The sequence below is a fragment of the Gambusia affinis genome, linkage group LG11 (genome assembly GCF_019740435.1).
Source record: "Gambusia affinis linkage group LG11, SWU_Gaff_1.0, whole genome shotgun sequence".
NCBI classification, from domain to species: domain Eukaryota; kingdom Metazoa; phylum Chordata; class Actinopteri; order Cyprinodontiformes; family Poeciliidae; genus Gambusia; species Gambusia affinis.
The window spans coordinates 29,081,849-29,096,438 of NC_057878.1; the positions used below are offsets into that span (position 1 = coordinate 29,081,849).

A 14,590-nucleotide genomic window follows, 5' to 3' on the forward strand; every position below is an offset into this window, starting at 1 on the left:
CTCGCATCAGCAGCGCTGACCGTTTCCTCTTAATGTCACGGCCACTGACATTTCACTCTGCGGCTTGAAGCAGCTTTTCTCCACGTTTGGATGCGAGCGGAGCAGCAATTAAACCAGACTGAGACGCACCGCTGACCGGAAACAAACCTCATCAAACGGCGGAGAAGGAAAAGCTGAACTCTGTTCAGGCAGCAGCGCTGCAGGAGACACTCAAAGGTCACAAACAGCCAGGAGCTGAAGGTTCGATTCCCACTGAGAGCCACAGCATTTTGTTTCCAACCAACACAGTCTAAACTCCAGAGAGAAAACACCATGAGAACTATTTAATGAACTCTTCCAGAAACGTGTTTGTCCCCATGTTGATTTATGTAACAGTAAAGAAGTTCCCACATGAGCATAACTGCAGAAACACGAGGCTAAACCTCAGACCCAAAGCACCGGTTAGCTACAGTAACTAACTAGTTAGTACCATAACATTAGCTACGGTAACACTAAAACGCTACAACAGCTAATGCTAAAGCGCTAACATCAATTCAAATTCTATCTGCCCTCGAAAGATTAAAACCCTCGAGCACCAACTGGATTATGACATCATAATTTACATCTTCCATCATTCCTTTAGGTATTGTATTCATGTTTATTGTGTTCTTTACTGTCTGTTTCATTTTGTTCCTGTTTGTTTCTTTATTGGGGGAGATAAAGAGCAGGACAGAAAACAGAACTGCTGCAAAACAGACTTCAAAATAAGAGCATGAACATAAACATCTGACTACATGAAGGATTCTTAACAGTTGACAACCAGAAATTCAAACTTTATTCAACTGAAAGTTTACGAAACAGACGTTTGAATTTATCAGAGGGAAGCTAACTGCGCTAAACGTTTTCACAGTTAGCAAATGAGCAAAACTCTCAATATAAATTAGCTTTGCTATTAGCATTTTAGCAAATTAGCATAAGTGAGCCCACACAGGCCAAATTATCCTCCAGTGGAAATATTTAAATAATAAAGTCTTTGTTTTAAAACCATTAAAATTAAAAATTAGTTTTGATTCTAAAACCTGTCAACTGTAATGAAACGCCACCCCTCCCCCACATGTTGCTGTCAGTTACAGTGTGTATAATTATTTATTGTTAATGTAGAACAGAACTGACAGCTTGGAGACCAGAAGAGCGCCACCTGCCTAATTCCATTGTTGCATTTAGCTTTTAGCATTTAGCTTCAGACGTTGCTCAGTGTGATTCACTCTTTGGGAGCAGAAATGAATGAATGAATGAATGAATGAATGAATGAATGAATGAAGTGGCGCTCTGACCCATTTCCTTACTGCAGCAGAAACAAAAACAAGGCCGGCGCCCATTACTATTCAATTAATAACTGGGTTTTAATTTACCAAATAAGTTTATTTCTGACATGTGATCAAATTTTTTAGCTACTTTATGCTTTTTAACTTTTAATAATCAGATGCTTTAAAAATCCTTCAGTTAATGTAAATTTTAGGATTTTATTGTTAGCATCCTGTGTTAGCATGATGTGTTAGTGTCCTGTGTTAGCATGATGTGTTAGCATCCTGTGTTAGTGTCCCGTGTTAGCATCCTGTGTTAGCATGATATGTTAGCATCCTGTGTTAGCATGGTGTGTTAGTGTCCTGTTTTAGCATAGTGTGTTAGCATCCTGTGTTAGTGTTCTGTGTTAGCATGATGTGTTAGCATCCTGTGTTAGTGTCCTGTGTTAGCATGATGTGTTAGCATCCTGTGTTAGCATGATATGTTAGCGTCCTGTGTTAGCATGGTGTGTTAGTGTCTTGTGTTAGCATGATGTGTTAGCATCCTGTGTTAGCATCCGGTGTTAGCATCCTGTGTTAGCATGATATGTTAGCATCCTGTGTTAGCATGGTGTGTTAGTGTCCTGTTTTAGCATGGTGTGTTAGCGTTCTGTGTTAGCATGATGTGTTAGCATCCTGTGTTAGTGTCCTGTGTTAGCATGATGTGTTAGTGTCCTGTGTTAGCATGATATGTTAGCGTCCTGTGTTAGTGTCCTGTGTTAGCATGATGTGTTAGTGTCCTGTGTTAGCATGATATGTTAGCGTCCTGTGTTAGCATGGTGTGTTAGCGTCCTGTGTTAGCATGGTGCACTATCATCCTGTGTAAGGATTCTGTTAGCATGCTGTGCTGTAGTACCTGGAGAAGTGCTGCTGCAGTGTCACCATCTGCTGCTGAGCGCGCTCAGTCAGCTCCTCTCTTCTCAGCTCTCCAACGTTTCACCAGCCGGGGTTTTATTCTGGATCCGACTCGACGGCGGCGCTGCAGGGCAAACAAACCAACAGTTTGTGTTCATCTTTCAAAACTAAATCCCAGGAAGGATTTCAAAGATTCTGCACATCTGTTCACTGATCTGGAGGGAAAATAACGTGAAGGTAACACATTGTTTATGCCCAAAACGTTTTTCCTGTCATAATTAATTTAAGGTATCAAGTTCCATGAAAAACATCTCCTTTAAACAGGATAAGAGACAGATTATCCGTTTTATTACCTGCTGTGTGCTAAAGTTTAAGCTAACTGAACATTTCTGTGGTTTTCATAAAATCATTTAGAGATATTTGAAAAGTAGTCTGTTTTCTATTCAGTGTTTCCAGCTTTATGCTAAGATAAACTAAACTAAGCTACATTCAGTTCAAGCTAGGATAGGCTAAGCCAAACCAAGTTAAAATAAGCTGAGCTAAAATAAAATAAGGTCAAATAAGCTACAGTGACCAGTGCTTCTGAATTCCAGTCCTCAGGCCCCCTGCTCTGCATGGTTTAGATGTACCTCTATTCCAGAGCAGCTGATTCAAATGATTGCATCACCATCAAGTGCTGCAGAAACCTGTTGATCACCCACATATTCAATCCAGGTGTGTGGCAGAAGGGAAACACCTAAAACATGCAGGGCGGGGGGTCATGAGGACCGGAATTGAGAAACACTTAGCTACACCAAGCCGAGATAAGATAAAACACAACAAGGTGAAACAAACTAAAACATGCTAAAATAAACTATGCCAAGCTAGGATGAGATAATATAGACTAAAGACTAAATACAGACTGAACAATAAAAACTAGCCAAGTTAAACAAGAAACTAGCATAAGCTAAGATACCATAACAATGTGAAATATTAAATTTCTTCCATCTGGCTCATAAAAAGTCAATGTTTGAAAATCGAATTGCTGGAGATAAAAATAATATTTTCAGTCAAGCCGTGTTTTCTTTAGCAGTGATTCATATTTAGTAACGAGCTGCCGACAGAGTAAATGTAAAACTTGTTCTTTATCTGGTTGTCGACACAACGCTTCGAGTCAAAGGAAGGAAAACCTGAAGATCAGCTGCTTTCTTCTGATGAACAGTAACCAGCCTGAAGGCCTACAAGGTGTATATATACACTTACATGCAGATGTTTTATTAAATGTTTTATATGTTTGAATCAGACATCAGACGGAATCCAACGTTTCTCCTGTAGATCAGTACCGCCCCCTGCTGGCTGCTGGCTGCCAACACGGAGAATCAGTTCAGCGTTTCCATTTTACAGTTTTTCATTTAAAGGTACATTTTTACTATAATCTAGTTTAAACAAACGTCATTATTTATTTTTAAAACTTCTTCCCTCCTTTAAAATCCTTATAATATCTGAACAACGTCAGAGGATTTTGACTCTGAAAGGTAAAAAACAAAAAACCAAAGCAGATCTGGTGAAGTTATGTTCTTATTTTTTTACATACATATAAAATGATATAATAAAGATTGTATAATTCTCAATGTGTTTATCTTTGTTAATTTAATCAGAAAAGTGAATTATAAAAATCCCTCAGCATAAACGCGTTTCTGCCGGCAGAGGGCGCTCTTCTCATTTTCAAACCTGTTAGTATAAATCTTGTTGCTTTATTTTTATTTTTTTATAGATAAAAAAATATCTATAAAAAAATAGACAAAGTAGATAAAAATAGATAAAGTCAAATAAGTCTTTATTATTTGACATTCAGCACAAATAATGAAGAAAAAGACAATTGTGGAAATTAAGTAAACTACTATAAAAAGTAAAAAATGTTTACGTGCCTTTATATTTTAAAATACATTTAATAAATATTTTCTACTTTCTGTTCCATTTTGATCCTTTGACCCTGATCCTCACAAACATAACAAAGTTATTAAAATAATTCACTTTTCTTCAACGATAAATAGATAAAAACGTGTTGATATTTTTATAAGCACTTTTTTCAAAAGTTTAAAAAATATTTTTTATATTTTTATTGTAATGAGATTATTTGTATTTTATTTAAACAAATTAAAATTGGATGTCAAAATTTAATTTATTAATAATGTGTTCATATTTTTCACTTTAATTTATAAAATTAAATATGATAACATTACAGTAGTGTTAAATATCTGAAAGTTATTGCAAAATATTTTTTAAATAAATACTTCAGCTTATATAGTGCTTTAAATATATTTCACACTTTTTTGATTCATTAGTTTTTTTTATTCTTCACAAAAATTATTCTCAATTATTTGAATGTCTTAATTGTATTTTCTAAGTGAAATGATCATGCACTGTTTATGTTGTATAATGCACTAATTGTTCCACACTTGGTTTATTGTGTTGAGGTATGGGGAAAGGCATGTTATATTAGTACAAAATCTGTTTTTGTTTTGCAAAAAAGGGCAATAAGAGTTATTGCTCGAAAACATGGTAAATATCCAACAAATACATTATTTTGTAATTTGAGGTTTTTGAAATTCAATGATTTAGTTGATTATAATATTTTGTTGGTTATGTATAAGGCACACCTAAAAACATTACCCTTAAACATCCAAAAAAAAATTTAAAAGAGAGAGAGTAGTTATAACCTTAAGGGGACACAGATTTTTAAGAAACCTAAATTCAGAACTTGTTTGAAAGAACGATGTACTTCGATACAAGGAGTCAAACTGTGGAACGACCTGCAAAACGATGTTAAAAATGTTAAGTCATTATACATGTTTAAAAGAATGTTAAAGATTGTTTTTTTGAAGAAGTATCAAATAGTATAAAGTCAAAGTATAGTATCGTTCAGTTGAGATTGATGATTGACCTTGTTTCTTTGTTCTTCCTTTGTTTTCTTTTTTTTGTCACATAAGACAAATCAAAAAATTTTTAGTTTTTTTTTGTTTTTTGTTGTTTTGATCCATAGTTGAGAAAAAGGGACAGATATCATAAGATTATTTTCTTCTTTCTGCTACCTTTCATTTCATTTTTAAATAAATTTTTTTTTCTTTGTATTGAATTTTTTTTTCTTTGAATGAAATGAATAAAGATTTAAAAAAAAATAATAAAAAAATAAAAGTAAAAAAATAAAAATAAAAATGGCTGTAAAGCTCGCAGGGCGGTGCTGATCTAAAAATGCTTTTATTGTGAAAAGATTGTAAAGCAGTTTATGTTTCACAAAAACAAAGAGCCTCGATTAACACAGTCAGCTACAGTAGGTGATTATTATGGGATGTTTGGACTGAATGGTTCTTTTTTGCAGCTCTATAGAGCCGCTGAACTAACAGAACCAGAGCATAATTATTCATTAATCCTCATTTCACTGAACAGAAACACTTTTAGTTTCACAGATCAGAAAGATGCAGAAAAATAAAATCATTTAACAGATGAAAAAGAATCCTGAACATGTGACATGAAATCACAGATTAGACAGAAAAAATGAGTTTCAGTGCAAATCTGATGATTCAGTTTCACTTTCAAGCTTCCGGTTAAAACAACAGCTGGATGTAAACGACCAACATGGAGCAAAGCCTGTCAGCAGACACTCTCCTCTCTGGCCTAGTCAAAGTACACAAAAACTGTTTAATGTCACTAGAAATTCTTTTAAAAACTCAGATCAAACTGGAGATTTTAGAAAGCTATTTGTTTGTTTATGGACAACAGAGATTACAAATAATGCACAAATGTTTTTCCTTTGACTTGATTTCCAATCAACATCGTCTCATTTTAATAACTTTATACCTTAACATGTTGTTAACTTTGATATAAAGTTCCTATAAGTCTCAAAGCAAAGCACAGCTGACCCATGGCTGCCAGAGGAACAAATATACAAACACTCTTCACCGATGTGCAAGAGAAATATGTATTGACAAAATGGCTGCTGTCGGGATAGACCCGTATGAGCCGGAGGGTTAGCTAAGCTAGTAAATGCTACAGTAAATCTCACATATATTTAAATAACAGAGGATAAAGTACTGCAGTAATTACAATGAACTGATACTGTTCATAAGTTACACAGGAACCAAGCGAGAGCTAGATGTAAGCTTGTTTACTGTTGTCATAGCAACTGCCAACAAGATGGCTGCCGGTCACAAAGTTCATGGAAGTGTGACATCACATGAGAACTACCAAACAGGAAGTGGTGGTTTGAAGCAATTTGATTGTCTTAGCTCCGCCCCCATACCACACTAAGATGATGATAATAATAATAATAATAATAATAATAATAATCCCGTGTGTATGATGTTATTTTTTAAACAATGTGGTAAAGGTGTAAGTTAAAACGCTGCCTGTTTACTGGTCCAGTAATGCCAGTAATAGTAAATAATAAAACCTTTATGTTATTCTAATACAGCAATGTAATTATAATAGTTTTGTTACCATCTCCATGCCACTAGAGGCAGTATGTGGAAAGATGCGACTAAGGAGCTGATTTAGAAGTTCACAGAAACCTACAGAATTAGTTAAAAACTGTGAGCTGAGCTGAAGTAAATAAGAGAGAGAAGTTTAAATAGATGCTGAGAGTGAAAATGTATCACAGATTTCAAAAGAAAACAATAACGGGAGAACATAGATAATATAGGAAATAGCGCCCCCTTCACTTCCGGAGTGCAATGGTTCCATTTCCAAATAAGGTCTGAGACTGACAGAGGTCCGTCCCGCCCCTTCCTGTTGCTGAAACGAGGTGGAATTGACGGTTTGCTCCCAGCTGTTTCACATTTCATCCGTTTCCAGTCAAACTGGCGGGACACCGAGGAAAACATGCAGCGTTTTACTTAAAGGAACTCTGCAGTGTAAACAGAGTCATTAGCGTCTTCCTTTGGATGGATGGGAGGGAGCGGAGGGTAATTAGCAATAATCATGTTGGAGAATCATGAGAGCAGAACCACAGAGAGGCCGGTTCCTCTGGGGTTTAACCCAAACATATCTCCGCCTCAGATCGCATCCTGCTGATAGCGCAGCTAGCTGTTAGCCGCGGCTAACAGCTAGCTGCCGCTAGCTGCAGTCCAGGCTGAGCACACACACACACACACACACACACACACACACACACACACACACACACACACACTTATCCATGAACCAAATGGTCACTGATGATCTTCAGATGTTTGAGTTGAAGGTGGATTTACTAGAATTCAGATCCAAAGTTCTACATGAAGGCTCAGATATATACATACACCCAGTACTGTCAGGTTAAAGTGGTTCTGCTTGGCAGAACTGGTTCACTTCAGCTGGTGGGGTTTGATGCACAGGTTCAGATTTTAATCAGCCGGGTCTCAGTGATCTGACCCAAAACGGCTCCTTCAGATGAATCAATGCAGGTTCAGAACCACCACGACCCAAAGAACTGCAGCAAAGGTTCCAGTTATTGAGGTTGTTATAGGAGAAAACAGGTGAATTTTTAACAAAATTAAATGTTTTTCTAATAACTGGCTAAATAACCTGAATTATCCTCTGCAGACTGCAGGAAGATTTTCTCTTCTTTCATAATCAAAGGATGGTACATTTTATAAACTAAGACATTAAGTATTAAACTAAGAATCAAATGAACTGGGACAAACATTAAAAACTCGTCTGATGAATCTGAGACAGAGTGCTTTCTGGGAGAATTTTAATTTGTGGTGTAAACATGGAGATTTTATGCATCCATCTCCTCTTTCATCCTATAAATAACCCTCAGCAGAGATATTTCTGGCTCAAAGCTGCTTTTTATGCCTGGTTGATGCTGCAAAGGGTCCAGCAGTGACGATCCCACCAATCAGGCAGCGCAGAGCTTTGATGCAGAGCTATTTATTCCAGACTCTGCTTTGTGTTTCAGTGGATGATTCAGCGCAGCAGATCTGCTCCAGATGAATGAAGTGAAACTCGGCTCATCTCAAGCTGCATGCAGGCTAACTCGTCTCCACAAACACAAATTCAGTTTTCACAAAACACTCAGCTGGAGCCTGGACAGAAAACCCTAAAAAACGCCCTCATCACCATCCCTCCACCACCGTGCCTCAGCTGTCCTTCATCCAGATGCAGCCATGCTGATCTCAGTCTGGCGGCCATCTTGTTTCTAGGGAGAGGAGGCTTTTCTTCTTCAACGTGTCCAAACAGCCTTATTGGTTCAGCCTCGTGACCTTTAACCTTTAACTGACTCAGCAGTTTTTCTGACTGGACCTGAAGCGTAACAACTGACGGATCTGTGATAAACTGACCGATGCAACAAAACGGACACAAAACGCTCCGACTGAAGATTATAAATAAAATATGCATATAAACCAGAACAGGAATGAAACATGTACGGAGCAACATCCCTGACAAAAATCAGAGATCAGCATTACGTCGACCCGGTTCACCCACTTCTTCCAGCGTGAACCATATGAAGGCTGTAGGTATTTTATTAGTGGCATCAGTATAAAGGGGGCTGAATGAACATGAAACAGGAGTCTGTATTTACGCTCCAGTTTGTGCTGGTCTGCCTCTTAAAATCCCAGTAAAAATCTTGAAGTTTGTTGTGACAGAAGAGGAAACGACTTTATGAGTTTAACACGCAGTGGGCGGAGCTTCTGCTCCATAAAACAGGAAGCAAACATTTAATTAACTCTTAAATAGTTTCTCAAATTAAATGTGAAGGGAAGAAAAACAGAAGAGGTTTAAACTGAAACTAAACTAAGTACACCCTGGTTACTTCTGATGGGATTAAGAAGGAAAGATCCTTTATCTATATATCTATAGATCTGTAGATATATATCTATAGATATGTATCTATATAACTATATACACAAATTTATGATCTCTTTAAAGCTGATCTTTGATGCTTTGGTCTGAAAAACAGATTTTAATGTTGGAGGATTTCTCTTTAGTCTTTGGCTGAAGACTGGGAGCCATTTCTGCTGCTAGCGCTAAGCTAGCTAACGTGCTAGCTTAGCGCTAGCAGCAGAAATGAAGCGCGTAACGTGAATGAAGCGCGGTAGTCCTCATCCCTCATCCTGCGTTTGGGGCGTTCACATACGCATTTAAACCAAACCCAGATCACGGTTCGGAGGGCCAGAGGTCAGAGGTCGATTAGCATTCACACCTCCAAAGAAAACGAACTGGACTTCATAGGCAAACGGACCGGAGTCGGGTTAAAGCGGACTGAACAGGACCGGTGGTGATGGAAGAAACCGCGGGACAGACGATGATGTTTTGTGTAAACATCTGGATCCACGGAGGTCAGGTTAAAACCAGAGGAAGTTTATTTTACCGCCATCCACACTAAATAGTTCTGCCATCTTAATTTTGATTTCCGCTAACCTGCTAACGCAAAGCAAAGACACATTTTTATTTAGCATTTTTGTGAACTTTGAAGATATTAATGTTGACGTTTAGGATATTAACTTAATAATACATTAAGCAGTTAGATGTTTATATTCAGGCTCTTATTTTGAAGTCTGTTCACACAGCAGTTCCTTCTTTTCCTGACATTTGCTCTTTTTTCCCCAACAAGAACTTCCTGTCAAAAAAGCAACATTCAGGAACAAAATAAAAACGGTTGTAGTCTTTCTGAAGCACTTTAGCATTAGCTTGCGCTAAATGCGTGTTGCTAATGCCTTTAGCAGAGCCAATGTTCCTGTTCAGTGCTTTAGCAGCTCTGTAGCATAAACTGTCATTGTTCTGTGGCGTCTTATGGAATTCTACATTTTGTGAATTTTATCTAAACTGAAGACTTGAGCTGACCTTAGCTGATAAAAAACACGTTTAGAAAACATTTTCTGGATCAGACAACATCAATGTCAGCAGATACTAAAGTTCAGAAATACTAGAAATTCAGAACCTTTGTAGATGTGCAAACCGGCTCCGGTTCTGACCCGGTTTGCACATCTACCTTCCTCCAGAGCATCTCTGCTTTATAGAGCGTTATTAATAGAAGCGGTGATGCTTGGAAGGTTTTAGAGTTTTGTTCATAAATAAATCAGAATCTGATCGCGATGAAATGATAAACCCAGGAAGTAAACAGTCTAAAACAAACACGAACGGGTTTTGATGAACCCACTGGAGGAACGTTCAGCAGGACGAACCTGAACACTGACCCGATCTGAACCAACCCGACCCGGCCGAACCTTTGGACTCATCCCGGCTGTTCCTCACAAAAACGCTTCAGGAACCTTTAATTATTCACCAGCTGCTCCATCCGGGCCATCTTAACCTACTTTCGGGTTCGGAGGAGAAAGCCCGGTTACTTGTTGCTGCCGATGGTTCCCTGCGTGCAAGATGCTGCAGGTGCTGCTTGCTGCATTTAGATGCATCTGTACGCAGCGCTGCAGGAGGCTAACATGGCAGAAAAAGGCCCATCTGGGCATCCTTACCTGCGCGTTTCCACGGAGACGGCTGGAGCGGAGTCAGCAGGCTGGGGGGTTCTTAGAGACATCCCGCATCATCCAGCTGCAGCTGTTCGGGGATCAGAACCGAACCTGAACTGATCGGGTCTGACGGCAGGATGTGCGGCTCTCTCCCTCCCTCTCTCCCTCCGCCTCTACGCGTCTCCCGCAGCCTCCTCCCGCCGCGCCGCCATGCTTCCAGTCCGCTGCGCCTCGCTGCGCCCTGCCTGCCCGGGGAGGCTGAGCATGTGTCCGGGTGGGGGAGGGCTGGCCGGCGGCGCGCTGCGCTGTGATAGGTCAGCCTGACACCAACATCTGATCCTTCACTGCCTCAACCGCATCAGCTGATAATTCAGAAAATTCAGAAATTTGTTATTAAAAATCCAGCATGTTGTCACTGAGCGGCGCTCATTCTGCAGAACCGAACCAAACCGGGCCGGTTCTTGTTCTGGTTCTGTGCAGGGAGAAGAGCCGCACAGAGGAAGTGGGAGTGATTGTAGGAAAACAGACAAACCGGAGAGGGAGGGGGGGTATTTATAGAAGCTGCTGTTTTTACGGGAATAATTCACAGGCAGCCTGAACGCTGCAGTTTGATTAAAACATGATTCCTAATTTAATTTCATTTCATTATCAGATGGAAATATCATGCAGGCCATTTACAAAACGAAATGAAATAATTTCATACATTTCTGCCGAATCAGACAGCGGAGCCTCGTGGAAACTGGGACATTTCAGTCAAACTAACGTTACTTTACATGTTGGTCACGTGACTCCCATGTAAACATCGTGATGCGTGTTGATGCGTGGAAGCCTCGGGACGCGTGCGGTGACCTAGATTAGGCCTTGATGCTCTGCAGCCCGCAGGAAGAGACAACAGCGGAGGAAACACACACACACACACACACACACACCTCAGAACCCAGAACGTCCAACCGGCCCGGAACAGAGCAGGTTAATCCCGCCGGATTGCGGGACCGGATCAGCAGATTAGTAGCAGCTGCAGTTTAAAATGTCTCCAATAAATAAAAAATAAATAAATAAATAAATCTCCGAAAACTGGATTCATCCCATAACGAGGTTACATAACCAGAGGAAAACATCTGGACCGAAACGCGACCAAACGATAAACACATTCAGCCTCAGATTAATCCTGCAGGTTTTATTTTAATATTCTGATTTGATTTGAATCTCAACCTGATTTTAATTTTAATCTCAGTTTTAGCTAAAATGTGGCCATGGTCATCCCGATTTTATTGTATTACATAAAACGAAATATTTAAAGATTCATGTGGTGAAAATGTCTTACGTTCAAAACAATGTGCAGCTTCTTTATTCCAAGTAATTTTAAACAGAAGTTTGAATGCTAATAATGCTGTGATAAAACTGTTATTTTGTGTAAAATGCTGAACTTTTAACAGTTTTGCTGATTTTTATTCATTTCTAACTTATTTTTGTTGCGGTTTTAGAACCATAAACTGACGGAGTTACCAGAAACACATCAGCCTGGAAGAAACCCAAACCAGCAGAACCTCCATCCAGGTTCTGGAGTGGCCTAGTCAAAGTCCGTCCACCTTCATGATGTCGCCTCAGCTGGTTCGTGACTCTGCTGGAGTTCCTGTGAGGTTCTGACTGAGTTCTGGTAAAAATAGCGGCGCCTTTCAGATGGCGGCTTTTCCACGGAGACGGAAAAAAATCCCACCAGGAAACATCATCAGTCCCAAAACAGGAAATGAAGCGTCGGGAGGGAAAATCCACTCATGAAAATGATGAAATAACTCAAAGTTTAGCTGCTAAAGAAGACGGAAAACATCCAGCAGTTTGAAAAGAAAAAGACACGAAACGATTTAATTTAATGTGAACGATTCAGATTATTTAGTTCTTTACTAAATTACTCAATGATAAGATTTATCCTAAATAATAAAAACCAGATGTACTAAATTAAAAGTTTAAAACTATTCTTTATAGCTGGAGCAGAAACATGAGGGCGGCCATCTTTAGATTTCCAGCAGACATGACCCAGCCATGAAACCATCATTCTGTTTACTTACAGATTATTTGATTTTAACATTTTTAAAGTGTTTATTCTCTCTGTGTTAGAAAGAACAATTAAATAAATTTCAGTTTGCCTTTCACAAGTCACCAAGTAAAATTACTTTAATACAAATAACTGGAACATTCCTGAAGTAATTTAAAAGAACCTCAACAGTTTGTGTGATTGTTGCATGTCATTAGCTAACATGCTGTCAGTAGCTAACATGCTGTCAGTAGCATGCTAACCTCCGGTAACAAACTCCATTCTGTACAAAAACATTGCTAAAGTTAGCTAGTCAGTAGCATGTTGAGGAAAATGGACTTTGCTTCACATTGCACAGATCTCCACGATATATTGGCATTAATCTGCCGATAGGTAAAACTTATCAGATCGGTCAATCTCTGGCAGCGTCAACACAGCGGAGGCAACAATGAGGGAAGGGGCGGAGCTTAAAGGAAACTGAACAAAGCTGCTTTTTACGTTATGAACCTGAACTGGTCATGACGTCAGCTAGCAGCAGCTTTGTTCCACTACACCAGGGGTTTTCAAAGTATGAAAGGGTGAGCCCCCCTCCAAGGAGCACAATGCCTGCCGCGCCCCCCCCCCCCCCCCCTTTGAAAAAGTAACTTTAATCGGACTACTGATTACTTCTTGAAAAAGTAACTTAGTTAGATTACTGACTACTTGACTTGCAAGTAACTAAGTTACATTAAAAGGAACCTTTTAGTTACTTTCAGCAGCTGCTAACAACAACGCTCCGCCTCCTGTGAAAATCACACTGAGCTTTGCCAATACTTAATTATCAGCTATTTTATAATGGTAACATCAACAATGTGTCTCCACTTATAAGGTTGAACTGAAGAGGAGATTGTACAAAAAAACAAAAAACGTGAGTAATTTGTGTGATCCACTGTTGTCGGAAAACTCTAAGTAGGATTTTAAAGCCCCCCTCCCCCCAGCCTCCAGATTCTGTTACGGCCCTGCGTTTGGTGTCAGCGCAGCGTACAGATCTCCTCCTGAAGCTCCACAGCTCAGATGGTTGCACAGATTTGTGACACTTACCGTAATATTAATTATTATAACGGTGCTAACTTGCCATTATAATCATTGTCAACAACGGACACGTTCATTCGTGGTTGTTTTCACGTTTATTGCGCTGTTCATATTGGTCTCGATGTTTGCCGTTTTCTGGAGCGCAACGCGAAGCTCGACGTCATTCAGAGGTAATAAATTAAGTTGACATTAACAAAGACACAGCGGGACGGATCATCCTGGAAATGATGAACAAGGAGAGACTGAGTAAGACTCCCTTAATGACGGACAAATTCTGGGATTTATTATGAGTCTCTGCTTATTTCAAAGCCCAAATGAGCAACTTCACGTTCAAAAACGAGCCCAAAAAGGCGCAACTAGCAACTCATTCAATTTTCAAGCGACTTTAAAAAAATGAAGCCCAAAGCCGCTTGTAATAATCGGACTTGTCGACAGAAACTCAAAAATAGTTCCAGTTTTTCCACCGACAAAATGCGCATCTCCCTCCATTGTTTACATTTCTGTTGCATAGAGACGTCGGTCACTCGACAAGACGCGTAGAGGAAATACGATTAAATAACAAAAGAAGATAGTAACGCAGTAACACAAAAATGATTTTGATAAGTAACTGTAGTCTGACTACTGGATTTGAAATAGCAACGCGTTACATTACTTGTTACTGAAAAAAGTGGTCCGACGTCAGTAACGATCACTGGCCAAAACATCCTCTAAGGTGGGAAACATTTCCACTGATCTCCGCTCCACACGCCACCCACAGATTAATCTGCCGATAGGTAAAACTTATCAGATCGGTCAATCTCTGGCAGCGTCAACACAGCGGAGGCAACAATGAGGGAAGGGGCGGAGCTTAAAGGAAACTGAACAAAGCTGCTTTTTACGTTATG

General features: G+C 39.3%; 1 protein-coding gene across 11 annotated transcripts in view; it reads right to left on the reverse strand.

The window, feature by feature from the left end:
• The window catches only part of LOC122840362 (nck-associated protein 5-like), a 40,496-nt gene extending 27,349 nt beyond the window's left edge, over positions 1 to 13,147 (reverse strand). For 3 of the 11 annotated variants that reach the window (XM_044132699.1, XM_044132700.1, XM_044132701.1), the window contains exons 1-2: positions 10,610 to 13,145; positions 2,179 to 2,301 (exon numbers count right to left, since the gene is read on the reverse strand). In XM_044132699.1, the coding sequence (XP_043988634.1) occupies positions 2,179 to 2,207 (29 nt within the window). In that variant the 5' untranslated portion in view covers positions 2,208 to 2,301; positions 10,610 to 13,145. The other 8 variants (XR_006372218.1, XM_044132692.1, XR_006372219.1 and 5 more) reach the window with 7 other exon arrangements.
• Positions 13,148 to 14,590: the final 1,443 nt, after the last annotated feature.